The sequence below is a fragment of the Elgaria multicarinata genome, chromosome 9 (genome assembly GCF_023053635.1).
Source record: "Elgaria multicarinata webbii isolate HBS135686 ecotype San Diego chromosome 9, rElgMul1.1.pri, whole genome shotgun sequence".
NCBI classification, from domain to species: Eukaryota; Metazoa; Chordata; class Lepidosauria; order Squamata; family Anguidae; genus Elgaria; species Elgaria multicarinata.
Genome location: NC_086179.1, coordinates 49904999 through 49920309, shown reverse-complemented (window position 1 = coordinate 49920309; position 15311 = coordinate 49904999). Strand labels below are relative to the sequence as shown.

The 15311-nt window shown below is 38.7% G+C and overlaps 1 protein-coding gene across 3 annotated transcripts in view; it reads right to left on the bottom strand.

Annotated features, from left to right (window-relative positions):
- PPP1R12A (protein phosphatase 1 regulatory subunit 12A) overlaps positions 1-15311 on the bottom strand; it is a 104352-nt gene that overhangs the window by 50264 nt on the left and 38777 nt on the right. For all 3 annotated transcript variants that reach the window (XM_063133835.1, XM_063133836.1, XM_063133837.1), the window contains exon 3: positions 2979-3097. In XM_063133835.1, coding sequence (XP_062989905.1) covers positions 2979-3097 — 119 coding nt within the window. The remainder of the gene's footprint in view (positions 1-2978; positions 3098-15311) is intronic.

The following is a 15311-nucleotide window of genomic DNA, read 5'->3' as shown; positions in this document are numbered from 1 at the left end:
AAAATTTGGGTGTATTTTTGCATACATTTTTCCTAATACACCCATTTTTGCAAGCAATCTTCTTTAATATAATGCTTTTTGGATGTTGTTTCCACAAATATATGCATTTTTTGCATACCTTTCCCTAATATATGCATTTTGTATGATAGTTTTATTCGAGAGCTGCATTGCAAAATTCAGAAAGGTGAAAATGCCATAAAATAATTGCATTTCAGTTCATGTGTTAGATTGGAAAGTGCAAATTAAGTAGGTTGCATTAGAATGCACACAAAACGTATTCCTCCTCCATTCCATACAAGTTCTTCCCCCTTCAATAAATATAAAAATGGGACTGCCTTATATCAAATCATATCATTAGTACAGCTAGCACAGCATTGCTTGCTCTGATTAACAATGACTCAGGTAGGTGTGTTTTTTTTCCACTCCCTGCTGCCTAAGGTCCTTTTGACTGGACACATTGTGAAATTTCACTGGACACATTGAACCTGGGTCCCTTTCCTTGCAAATCAAGTGTTCCACCACTGAGATAGTGGTAAATTGCCTTCAAAGTTGGGAAAATCAATTTGGGGCACATAATCTCCTCAGAAAGAAGCTCCTCAGGAGATATCCTCTAATTGATAAAAATATATGAAGTAGGAACAGGTCTAATTTTTTTAAAAAATGAAATATTTGGTAAATAACCTGGTCAAACATTGCAGAGCAGAACAGATAAGTTTAGATCCCCAAAACATTTGGATGAACATCTGCAAATTAATTTTGAGGAAATTTGGTTTTGACCCCTCAGCTCTTACTGTTGCTGACCTTCAGTCTAGCCAGATAATCATTAAAGTGCGGTTACAGGAATTATTTGCTAGACTGGATACTTAAGCAATTGGGGCATCTAGATTTTCTAATAGCTTTCCTGTTCGAAAACTCCAGCATGGAGGAAAGAAATATTTGTCTGAGTTTACTTCAGCTTTCTTCCACAAAGCTTTATAGCCTTGTACTCTCAGACAACAAAAAACAATTTTTTGGAAGGGAGATACAATAAAATTTCCAGAGAACAATGCTTTTATATCTGTGGATGCCAGATGGTTGAGGATGTCATACATTATACATTATACTGTAAGGTATATGGAATTCCAAAGCAAAAGTATTTGAAGAAAAGCGTAGAGTTAGTAGCCACTTATACTGACATGGATAAAATTAAATATCTGTTGTCTATCACAGTGAAGTCTGTTACATTTAATACAGCTGAATATCCTGTGAAAACCTCTCATCTCAGGCAAGTCTATGAGGGCTAGACTTTCGATTTAAGGACCTGCCTCTTATTTAAGATTGATCTACATGGTTGTAATTTTGTTTTTTTGTTTTTTGCTATAACCTGTAATTGGTTGCCTAATAAACTTGATTTAGATAAGAAGAGCACAAGTAATGCTGACTTCAGAACTTAAAGTAGAAAGCAACCCTCCAATGAATTATTTCCATGCCATGAAAATGAGCAAATAAAAGCTTTAGCAATACATTTAAGTAGAACTGAGGTGAACAATGAGGGGGACAATCATTCTGAAAGGAGACAGTGTACTATCACAGCTTTACAATGTCACTGTGCCAGAATAATAGCAGTTGTACTTCTCTCTAGCACAGTAATGTTTGCTTCACTATCTGGAGGTTCACACAACACAACAGCCCACTGTGTGTTATCTAACCTATGGTGAGGCTGTGGCACATATGGCTGCAATTTTGAATATGCAACTCCTGCTTGGTTCACTCATGTTGTGTGAACCCAGCGGGTATGGGTTATAAGCCATGGTCTGCTTTATAGTCAACATGGTGCCTATAGGCGCCACAGCTTAATGAGAGTTAAATAACATATGATGAGCCATGGTGTGCTGTACGGACCCGGTCATTGACTGGCAACAGCTCTCCAAGACCTCAGTTAGGGGTCTTTTCCCAGCCCTACTTGGAGACAGCACAGATTGAACATGGGACCTTCCTACATGCAGTCTTTACATGACACAACAGCCCACTTTGTTGAAAAACAAAACATCCCTGGGCATGTTTTGTTGTATCATCCGAAACCAGGCAGCATGGCTTGTTTGAACCCTCAAATAATCAATCACAGGCCACAAGTGAGGATTGTTTCCAATGACGCCCGGGATTGGTAATTAGTCAAATGGTGCACAGCACACACCATGACTTTTTAGCTATGGTGATCATGTAAACTGGGTGTATGGGTTGTTATAAAGTGCGAATGGGAATGGCTCCTTCTCCATTTTAAATGCAAACGGCCAACAGCCTATGTCCATGATTCTTCCTGCCTTCTTCAAACCATTGTTCTAAATCCTTACATTACACCGCTTCATTAATTTTATTCCTCCTATTGAATTAAAATCATGCAAGTCCATAATTGTTATGAACTTAGAAACGAGAAAAACATCTACATAGACCAACATTATAATATAAATCCTATGGTATTAAAACCGGGAAACTGCTGTATGGGTAACACAAGTACAAATGTTCTGTTCACAAAACAATTAAGAGTAAGAATGTCTTCCATGGTCAAATGAAGATTAGTGCTGTTTTTTCTTAAGATTTTAGCAACTATTCCATCACAATTCATACCACCTCCAGTTTATTACTTCCATCTTAACAACCCTGATAATGCTGCTTATTTAAAGGAATGATGTTCAATAGTTATAATATTTTGCTATGAATCTTCCTAGTGGTTTCAACTATTGAAGACTACTGCCCTGGCTTGATCATACTGAATCATAAATATGCACATTTAGAATACACTTTTATGGTATGGGAGACAAACAAAAAACAGCAACGATGCAGCTGTCCATTGTGTTCAATCACACTGGCAGAGGCAGTTTGCCATGAGAATACTGTTCACCCAACAGCCAATTTTCTTAAGGTGATAGTAACATTTTAGCTTTAATACAATTGATTCTTTTTACACACTCGGTTTTGATGCATTAAATGTTGAAAATTACCTTGTCGATTCACTTCATTTTGAAGTAATTCTTCCATTGCCTCTTCCTCAGCAATATCTAATGGAGTGTCTCCTTCACTATTTACTGCTCCTACATGTGCTCCTTGACTAATTAAATATCTGTTAAGAGAAGAAAGAATTTAGTATTAATATGGCAGCGCGCGTTTGATAAAAGTACTGAATATATTTCAGTGAAAATGTGATGTATTTGAAAATAAGATTGGCTAGGGGTGGGAGGAGTTCAGTCAGAATAACAAGGAAGTAACAGATTGCTTATTTCACCTAGTGAATAGCATAATAGTAGAAGACCTGTACGGAGCCTGACAACCTGCAGTAGATTCAAGCTTTAGGAGCAACAGAAGGTCTTTCAAATATCTACTTTGAGAATCTTTTTCTTACCAATCAGGGCTTGTTAGCATTTTAGAAGTTGTATGTGAGCACAGATGAAAATGTCTTGTAGACTGTACTCCATGATGCCCAAAACTAGAGATGTGAAGGCCGGGGGGTGGGGGGGACAGAAAAATTCTGGAGGGGGAACAGGTTTTTTTTTCCTGTCTCCCCCCCCCCCCCCCCTGGAAGGCTTTTTTGGTTTTTTCCCAAAAATTTGAAAAAATGAAGAAAAAATGGATTATGGAATGTTTTATTTTAGCATGATGAATAAAATGTTTAAAACAAGGTGTTCATATATTTACTTATCTAAATGATTTCTAAAAACTATGTACAGTTTCAGATTATTACAATTTCTGCGCACCAAGGACAAGCAAGTCCTAGGTTGCAAACTGAGACTATAACTCTCAAATGCAAGAGCAAGATGCATTTCTGTCTCTAGGGGGCACTGCCATTGAAGCAGAAACTGAAACTGATAGTGATAGCTATAGCTCAGAAAATGAGTCTGATTAAATTTCATGCATATTCATTGAATCTTGGTTTCTTCTGTGTGTGTTTTTAATTGTTCTTTGCCTGCTCCTCTTAAACTGGAAAAGCCAAAGAGGTTCCTTGTAGTTCAGGAGCTTGTAGCCCCGTTTCTTACACACACACACACAGAAATTCAATTTGTAATAATTGTTTGAATACACTGTACATTTAATATACCAAATGTAATAATTTTCTGCCCAAACAACTTGTACATAATTACATTTTATGTTCCTAAAGTAATGAAGTGACTTTCAATCTGTAAAAAGTGCTAATATTTCATTTTTTTCAATTTTTCCAAAAATTTCAATTTTTCCTGAAAACCCCAGGAAACAGTTTTTTCCAATAACTTCAAAATTTCCAGAAATTTTACATCTCTACCCAAAACCAAGTAGTAGTTACTCCATTACTATATGATCCCAATCAATGATATTTCACTTATGACACAGTGGCCTGGTTCAGACGACACGCTAAACCATGCTGCTTAACTACAAAATGGTTAACGGAATGCATTCCATTCAACATTTTGTAGTAAAGCAGCATGGTTTAGCGTGTCGTCTGAACCAGGCCAGTGAAGTACTCTAGAAACTTGCCAGTCTGCTATGTCCAGATGACATCATATCCTGTAGAACACTCTGGGAATACTTTTCAATTAATCTTTCAGACTATCATTTGGACTTATTTCTACTGACCAAAACAGCAAGGTAACAATTAAGGATAGATGAAGCTGTCAATTTTGGTTTCTCTCAGCTTCTTGTTTTGTAATGTTTTGCCCTATATTTACAAGCAACCTTTCACAATACAATGAGTTTTTGTATGTACTCCAAACGGCAGCATTTCATTCGAGATCTCACTTGTTTCATTTAGTAGAAAACTTGGGTGATTCAGTGTTTTTAGCAATTAAATAAATGGCTAAAGACAACTGAACCACAGAATGCTGAATGTGTCAAGTGAAAAAAGAACAAGGAAGATAGGGAAAGAAGTAGGAGATTGACCTGCTTGAGCTCCTAAACTTACATTATCCTGCAGGCAAGCATTAGAATGAGGATGTATAGTATGAGGTTAAAAACAACAACCCTTCCTTTCCCACATTATATAGCAACAAAGTGTTGTGACTATGACCCAAAGACCCAAATAGTGCTACAAGGTTTCTATTCCTGACTAAATGAAACCCTGAATGAGAGCACTCATGTTATGGGCTGCAACATTTTGTTTGAGGGATCTACTTGTTGAATAATACAAGTGATAGAGGATAAAATGTGCAATAGAAGATAATCTGAGGGATTCTTATTTCAAATCACTTTCCCGCTCCAGAAGCACACCAGTTTTGAAGAAATATCCGTGCATAACATGTAGCTTTCAAAGTTTCCTTGAGATATCAGCATATTAACTATTTGAGAATTTTTAACACAACAGAAGCGGGTAGGGCTACAACACCCAGACAGAAGTTGCATATCCAGCAGATTAAACCATCTATTAGACCTTACCAGATTAAATCAATGTATTTTATGGAGTCTTACAATAAAGTAAAGTATTACTTAATTTGAAGAACTTTCTGTAAGCCTAAACTAAAGAGGGAAATGTCTAAAATTAAGCAGCAGATAACATGCACTGGTGTTACATGCATTCATGTTATAAGAGTACTGCTGGAGGAGTTCTGTAAATGAGCAAGTTATGGACCTAATATGATCTCAGGGCTATGAACCAAGAAGGATAGGCCTCTAATAAAAAACAGTGACTTGGTTTGCATGACGTGACAGTCCACCATGCTTAATTTACCTGCGGGGGCTGTCACATCATGCTTGGCACCCAGTTTGCTGTGGCTTGTAGTATTGTAAAACCCAGGCAGAAGGGGTTGTTATACAAACCCACAAATAACCCTTAAAAAGCCATGGGTTATTTGAGGGTGCCTAGCCTTCAAACAACCCCTGCCGCCTGGGTCCGCTTGACATAACAAGATAGATGCCTGTGGGCATCATGCAAAAATGATGCCAACAAGCACTCAGCAAAACACAATAACCCCATGAGTAAATTAAGCCATGTTGGGTTGTCATGTTGTGTGAGTCAGGTCAATATAATAAGAACTGTCCAATGACAAAATAAGGTACATTATTATATACAAAGAGCCACTGAGTTGTGTGAGCATATGCATGTGTTTGTTTTATTACAATCCGTTTGCAAGGTTGATTAAAAGGTCAGATATAAAACCCAAAACAAATAAAGATGAATTAAATATGGACTAAGTAAGACAGGGAGCAGTTCTTTATAGAATCTTGTCTTCAACGCTATCTTCCTCTATATTTATAAATAATAAATGTATGCCTCACTGAAACCTTATAAAAAGTAAGACAATTATCACTTATAATAGAATGTGCAAAATGAAAGGAAGATAGGCATGGTGAATACAGTCAATTGACTTGATATGCAAACTCATGACTACCTCTTTGCTAGCCAAATTAAGAAACTTATGGTTTAGCACTTCTACCCTACAGCCATGGAATAGGGAGCAGATGAACTGATAAATCTTAAACCCAGTATAAAACCCTCCCCAATACAGCATGTAGCCTTCTTTCCCTCCTCCAGCAGCCCACTGCATTCCCATGCTGGGCCTGAAGGAGGGTGAGCCCGCTCTGCTAAATATGCAAAAATGGAGAGGACTAACCGCAGAGGAAAGGAGTGCTCCATTACACACCCAGTGCATTTCTATGTTGGAGCCCCCGCTCCCACACTTCATGATCAGAAAGCAAGGTGGAGGGGCAGAACGTGGTTTCTAGCCTGCAAAATGTTTTATGAGCCTGCATGTTAATCAAAAAAGGAGCTGGCAAAGGGACACAGCACTTTATTTGTCCCCTCCAGCACCTCTTGAGTAAAAATAGGCCAATAAAAAACTCTTGAGGGCTAGCATTGGGGGGGGGGCTAAATTAAAGAATGTTGTAGCTGCTATAATTTCAAATGAACAAAGAAGCATAATGGGGTTCTGTTCCTTCAGTATTTTCTTCCTCCCTCTGGTAAGGAATTAAAGGCAGGTTCACCTGATCATGGAGGGCAAATAAGCCATGGTGGCTTATTTTCCCTCCCTGCTTGTGCCGGATGCAAACTGCATAATTAGCATAATTACCCTCACTGGGAGCAGACTGCCATGATCTCTAAATCCAGTGAGGGTGGATGACTTGGGTGGTTTACAAACCACCCTGAAACCCTAGAACAAGCCATTGGTTTCAGGGTGGTTTGTAAACCATCCCAGTCAGCCACCCTCCTTGGGTTTGGACATCATGACAACGCAAATCCAGTGAGGGTAATTATGCTAATTAGGTGGCTCACAACTGGCATGGGCAGAGAGGGAAAATAGGCCATCATGGGTTATAGCCCCACCCCCATGATTGTAAGAACCTGGCCAAACACTACATACTTAACATGTGCACCAAGAAGGCACCTATTAAATGAAGTCATGGAAGATAAAGCGGATATATCAAAAGATGTATCTTTTTCACAGGCTAGATTTACCAAATACTCCACCTTGGGGAAAGCAGTTTATCACTTCCCCAGTCTTCCAACTTACTTCTTGGAAGGTGACCTTGAGTCACATAATATTGAGAGCTCATTCTCTCCTAAACATGCAAGAGTTGGCTATCCACAAAAGAGCAGCCAATTCCCTCCCTCTTGTCCAGCCTCAACATAGGAAGCTACTGAGTCAGACTACTGATCCATCTAGCCCAGCATTGTCGACACAGGGTTTCAGGTGGGATTCTTTTCCTTGCCCTACCTGGAGAAGCTGGGTATTGAATCTGGGATTTCAGACCCAAGAAGCCAACTGGATACCACCAGATCAACTCTGCTATGGAAGCAACCGCCACATTTGTGCAATTCAAGTGGTCACAAGAGACAACGAGGCAACACAGTGTAAAACCACAACAGAATAAGAAACCAAACTGGGTGGAGATCTTTAAAGGTTACAATAGAGGCCAGCTACTAGTACACTTTTGGCTTCTGTAATCTTGTAAACAGCACTTAAATATTGAATTGAAGTGCTATGATCTAAAAATCATTCAAATGTGAACTCCAGGAAAAGTTAAACATTTATAGTGTGAATATCACAGCAAGCTTTTTAGAAATCACCACGTTAAATTATATTGTCACAAAATGTGGGTGCAACATTTAATGCAGCTACTGAATAAACTGTACAGCCAACACATATTTCATAGTCTTCCTAAGAACACCAACTTTTATTTCAAATGCAGGAATGAAGGAAAAATCTTTTAAAAATTTTAAAGAAAAATCTGCTACAGTGTGGATACATTGTGGTTCAAGGGTCCCCAATCCTGGTTCTATCCCTATGCACCTAACATTCCTCATCTACAAGTTCCAATTATTTCCCTAGGCTGTTCCGACACCAAAAGAAACCAGAATAAAGTATCTATATTCTGTGTAATTAGAATGTGAAAGTACACATTCTAATTTGCTCCTTGCAAATTTTGGAACTGTTATTGTGTGAGTCTGATTCTCAATATGAAATGGTGGGGTTATGTTTTAGCTGAATAAGGACAAGCTTTCAATTTCAACAGTATGATTTCAGAATTTCAGTCAGTTTTTTCTATAGAAAAGGCTGGCTATTTCTAGTTGTTTTATCTTATTGTTTCTTTAGTTTTCTGTTATTTTATTCTAACCAAACTGAATTTTTTTTGGAGAGGTGCAATATAAACTAAATAAAATAGAACATAATGCCAAAATATGTATGAACACAGCCTTTCACCTTGTGGCCATTTTATATGATCTGATAGGTGTTCAAACTCACCTATAAATGGGCCACCACTACTGTGTGCCAGAGAGAAGATCCTGCAGCAGCAGAAGCCAGAGCTCCAGCCTGACATGGAGCTTCTTGAACTATAGATGACGACAAGTAAGACTTCTAAAAAGAAAAGTGGTATAGTAACTTTCAAAGATGTCCCTTGGAGCCAAAATGTATAGCAATGCTGAATTCTAAATATAAAGCACCAAACAGTAATACCTGTTTTCTGAGTGGGTATACAAATCTATTCACATATTACTGTTGCCAATAGCCAAAACGAATTTGTTACTCCTTAAAATCAAGTCATGAATTTCACAAATTGGGTGTACCTGGAGATTGGGGCAGAGCTCCAACTTTCTCTTTCCCATTAACCTTCTCCTATTACATGCGCTCATCTCCTCTACCTCAGATTGTACTCTACCATAATTTCTCCCCTTTTTCTATTCAATATCCCAGTTTCTATTGTAATGAGTATACGAAGAGTGGAAGATAGATTGGGTCTACTTGTAAATCTCTGAATGATTTGCAGTAGATCAGTAAACGATTTTGATTAAAACTCTATGGTGGAACCACATTTGGAATTCTCTGTGCATTTCTGGTCACTGCACTTCAAAATGGCAGAGTTTTGAGGTGCATTAAAGGGTAACCAAAATGATCAAGGGCTGGAGCAACTCCCCTATGAGGAGAGGTTACAACATCTGGGACTGTTTAACTTAGAAAAAAAGACAAGAATGGGGAGACATGATAGAGGTGGGTAAAATTATACATGGTGTAGAGAAAATAGATAGAGAGGTATTTTTCTCCCTCTTTCGTAATACTAGAATCCAGGGCCATCCAACGATACTGAATGGTGGGAGAGAAACACACAGCACACAGCTGAACTATGGAATTTGCTAAAATAAGACGTGATGATAGCAACCAACTTCGATAGCTTTAAAGGGGGATTAGTCAAATGCATGGAGGAAAACGCTATCAATGGTTACTAGTCATGATGGCTATGTAATATCCTGAATCACAGGCAACATGCCCCTAGGTATGAGTTGCTGGGGAGCTCAAAAGGAAAGAACCCTCATGTCCTGCTTCTAAGCTTCCAAGAGACATCTGGCTGTTCACTATGAGAAACATCTCAAACAGACACCCCAGAAGGATACTATGGTTGATCATTATCAAAACTATTGAGAAGTCAAGCAGAACCAACAGGGACATACTCCCCCTGTCCAGTTCCTAGTATAGATAATCCACCGAGGCAACCAAAGCAGTGTCTCTCCCATAATGAGGTCTAAAGCCAGACTGAAATGCATCTAGATAATCCACCTCATTCAGAAGCCACCAGCACCTTGAGCAAGAATGGAATATTGGACACTGGATGGAAAGACTTTTCAGACTCAAGTTTTTTTCCGGGTTTATGCCCTCTCAAACCAGCCATGCCACCCAGATTCAGGCAAAATGGCAAGCAAGAGAAATTATGGAAATCCACCCAGCATGTGACCAGCATGCACAACAGCGTTAACAAGCCACCATGGCTTGTAAACCACCCCAAGACTGTATGAACTGGATCATTCATCTGGTTTGCATAATCAAACCAGCCCGTTGTGTTGTTTAACTCACGGTGGGCTGCAGTGCATGCCGTATGTGATTTGCATATTCAAGGTCTAACCATATCTTGCCAAGTCATGCGAACCTCAGGATCACGGGTTATGGTTAAACAACCATCACATAATCAACAGACCATGTGTTATGCAAGGGTAGTTTAATACTAACATAATCCATGTTCCCTGGGTTTGCACGACAAAACAATCCGCAGCCAGGCATTCAATATTCAAAATGACCACCCGCATGTACGAACACGTACTTCATAAGCTATGGTGGGCTGTTCGATCATGCAAACTGGCCCATTGTCTTAGGATCCTGACAGAACCATTAAAAAGGGTTTAGACAGATCAACAATGAAGGATAAAGCCTATCTGTAGCTTATTAGCTGTAATAGCTATGTATATTAATATATTGCCAAGTAATAGATACTGGTGATGAAAAAGCTAGCAAAAGGTGTTGATTACTTCTATTATGCACTGCTTCTGAGTTTCCAAAAAGCTCCTGGCTATAAAAATACAAACACATTAACATTTGCCCCAGAACAAGAATCAAAACAGACACACCGTGTCATGAATTTTCTATGTCCTAGGATGAGCCACTGATTGTATTAAACAGACAAAAATCAGGACACCCTGACCATAAGATATCAGTTGCTACTAGGGCAAAGTGGGTAAGCAAATAAAAAAACTACACAGCCTTATAAATGAAATTTAACTCACAAAAGTTACTAGCCTGCAAAAAAGTTAATGGCCTGCTGAAAGAGGAGGAACAGGGAGCCACATTTCTTTACTGGGCACAGAGGAGGGGGATTATCTCATCTTGTAGCCCACTCCTCCACCAGCCCACTAACTTGCATGGAATTCCATGCACTCACCTGCATGCAGTTCCTAATTGCCTATGGCTACCAAGGCTGAACTACACCATCTTCTTTTTGTGGCAGGTGCTACAACTTTAACTTAGAAGCAGAACTGGTTTAATATAAAGCTTTTGTTTGTTTGTTTTTAATCAGACTAGAAGCCTCCATAGCTGAAGACTCTGGTGTCTCATTACTCCTAAAACTCTTCCTAATTAATATGCTACAAAACAGAAAACTCAAAAATCCGATTGAGATGGAGCACTTAAAAGGATGTGTGTGTAAAGTATACATTAGCCTATTCCTTCCCTTTCCTTCAGACATTCTAGACAAATTGGGGGGACAGGGACGGGACACAAGCATCTTACACTCTTTCCCAAGATTTGTTTAGAACACTCAGTCCATTTCTAGATAGGCTCCATAATCATTTTTTTAAGTAGGTAAAAAGGTGATTGCTCCTTTCAAAGTGAACATAAATATATCATTATGATGACTGTCTTCTCCACTGTAAGTAAATTTCAAATAATAATTTCTGACCACCAACATCAACCTCTCTCTCTCTCTCTCTCTCTCTCTCTCTCTCTCTCTCTCTCAATAAGTTAATCCATACCTCAAACATGCAGTATCACCTATTTTGCTTGCCTGGTGTCCACAAACCCTAATACTCAAACGCCAAGCACGGTAGATTTAAAAAGCATTTTTTAAACATTAGTTTAAATTGTTGTTTTTAGTTTTAGTTCTATTAAATGTCTTACATAAAAAGTAAGTGGTTTAAAATTATATCACACCTGAATCATATAAACATTTAAATAAGTAGGAAAGTATATGACCTGGTTTGCATGATCAAAACAAGACACCACGTAAACTGGCCTGTTATTTTCTCTGCCTTTAATTTTCCACCAAGTGACCTGATTCATACAGCATGACAGTTGGACAACCCTTAAACAACTCCTGCCACCTGAGTTCACATGACACAACAACCCCAGCAAGCTGGGCACCATGTAAAAATGGTGCCTTCAAGTGCCTAGCACAATGCAACAGCCACAACAAGTAAATTAAGTCACAATTGGCTATCATATCATGAAAACCAAATCAATATGTAACTACAGCAAAGCACTCTACACCAACAGCACCTGAAACTGAGGTCCAGAATATCTGCCCAGCACGCATTCAATACAACCTGTTATTCAGCACTAGGGAAAGTATGATTGCTCATACCTAAGTAACCAGAGATAACAAAAACTATACTTGGCTTCATGAATTGAATACCACATTGGAACAATATCAAAGAACTTGAAGATTAATATTAAGCTTACCAGAAATAGACCTTATTTGCTATAAATATTTAAAGTAAGTAGGAAAGGATGTATCTTCACTTTCTGAAATACAAAATTGCTACCATATGAATGCTATGCTCATTTGACTCAACAATTTGTTCACCTAGTCTGTGACTTCTATCAATACAGACTTCACTTAGGTCTGAATGACATCTGCAAAGTTTTCTTCCCTTTCAATTCCATTCTCTTCCCTTTCAGGGAATACTGTAGATCTGATTGCGGTGAGAGCAGAGCACGTTGCCATAATATTTTCAGTTTATATCTGGTGTTTCTCAGCTTGTTTTTCTGCCTCTCCTTATGTAAAGTTGCTTACCCCCACATAGTCACCTTTGCTCCCCTGCCACAGCACTATCCTCGCTCTAGAACTCTACAACAGCAGTTAAATATCTTTTGAACCCCCAGCTTCCACTGAAAAAACATTGTTTCCAAATACCTCCTCAGTCAACAAGCTCCTGCATAGATTCAATCCAACTGCGAGTAGGTTTACTCTGTGGACTGCCTGGATAAGAGAAGGCAGAGAGCAATTGCAAATCTAACTTTTACTTTCCTCACCCTCATTCTATTTCTCAGCCCCCAGCTCTCACTCTCCCTTTGCATACAACAACAACAACAAGAAGAAGGAGATAAGCTCTATTTTGTCCTCTTGAGGTTGATCATCATCATCATCAAGAACAACAACTGGACTCTGAAAGGGAACTGTTGCAGAGTAGGAAGAAAAATCTATACTGCATTTCTTTGGAAGACAAGGAAAAGTGCCTCCTAGCCTTTTTAGCTCTGTCTTTGAAAACAGTTGCTTTCTGTGCTTGGGATTGCTAGGGAAGTGGATACAATGTTTGATTTTAAGGAAGATCTGCAAGAGATTCAAGCTCATGGAGAAGAAAACCATCTGCACTATTAGCCCTTCTCCTTAATTCTGTGGGAGGAGTAGGCTGCCAATTGTTGGCTAGAAAGCGAAAGGCACACTGCATCCCTTCAGAGGCACTTTCACTGTATTCTTTCTGGCTGGCAGAACATTTTGGCTACTAAGCCCAAGACATAATGAATAGACCCCAGGAGAAAAGTCTTATTACAAACATATAAAACATCATATAAAATGCAATTCATACAAAATTAACCATTCATTCACAATGACAATTCACAACAGAATTTTTTTACAAGCGTTTGTATAGCATCTAGAAATTTGTTTCGAAGTGTCACAAATAAAATCTATTTGCGCATAACACCCTCAGTTTTGACTTCCTTTTGATTCCTCAGGAAATAAGTTAAAAATGCCAAGTGCTATATTTTCAAATGCCAATTGATAATAAAGGAGCATTATTTATTTTCCAATAGCCTGCTATACAATACATATGCTGGTTGCTATCAAGAAGTTAATTATCAATTCCAAATCAGACTGCAGGCCATGTCATTTAGTTAACATAAAAGAAACAGCTTAGGTTCACTAGTAAAGAACAGCTTGTAATTTCTTCCAATTGCAATGAGCTTTCTCCAAAATTGAATAACTGAGCAGGAAAAAAAACCAGTACGAAAAAGGTCAGCAGGTGAAGCAGAACATCTCCAACACATATCATACTCTGTGTTACATATTAAAGATATACTTTGGGTTGTAAAGTACCACTGGTGGTAGGTATACTTTGTAAAAAAAAAAAAAATCCTGTCTTTCAGTTAAGATCAATCTAGATGGAACTTTCTTTAACTTCCAAGGCCATTTGTTCTGCAATATAGATTAATCTATACAGAAAAGACTTGGAAGCACCAAGGAGACAGAAGTAAAATATTCACATGGGAGAAAACAAATTCAACGAATTTGTTTAATTCAACAAATCATGATGTATGAAATGAATAATAAACTACTCTTTCAATAAAGGACCAATCCAAGGGAAGTTAAATTAACCTTACGCTATGCTCCCCAACTTAAATAGCTTGATTTAGGAAACAAACCTAGATGTATGCTTACTAAACTACTCTTACCAAGGTTCTACCCAGCCATTACGCCCAATCAAAAGGTCAGATGAACTTTTGTATATTATTCAGAGAGAATACTATTAGAATTATATTAAACTATTTGTATTATATAGTACTTGAGTTATACTCAAGTAAACTCAGATGAAGATTTCAGTATCTTACATCATTTAAAGTTCACAACACACAGGACAAACAAATATTAGATTTTTTTAGTCTGTCAAGGGCCTGCCACTTGTGCACAGGACCCTTGCTCTTCTTGGCTTATAAAAGCAGCGGGCGGGGGGGGGGAGAGACTAGCTCAGTGGGCAAGGGTAACAGTGCACACCTCTTTATAGCAAGGTGTGATTATGGCTTGCCTAAAGGAGACAGTGGTAAGACGTCCCTAAAGCCCACTGTATTGGATAATTTCCAGCCTGTCTCCAATATTCCATGCTTGGGAAAGGTACTGGAGTGTTTGGTGGCTTCAGGGATTTCTGGATGAGACAGATTAACTAGATTCATTTCAATCTGGCTTCAGGCCTGGTTATGGGACAGAGACTGCTTTGGTCACCTTGGTGGATGATCTACACCAGAACTGGTCGGGGTGTGTGTGTCTCCATGTTGATTCTGCTGGACCTTTTGGTGGCTCTCAATACCATTGACCATGGTATCCTTTTGAGGCATCTGAGATGGGACTGGCGGCTCTACTCCTTGGAGAGGATATCTCAGAAGGTGGTGCTTGGAATTTCCTGTTCCACGCCATGGCTATTAGCCTGTGTTCCAACTTATCCCCCATGCTATTTAACATATACATGAAAGCACTTGGACAGACTGCCTGAAGTTATAAGGTTCAGTGCCACCAGTATGCTAACAATACTCAAAAGTATCTCTCCTTTCCATCTAAATCCA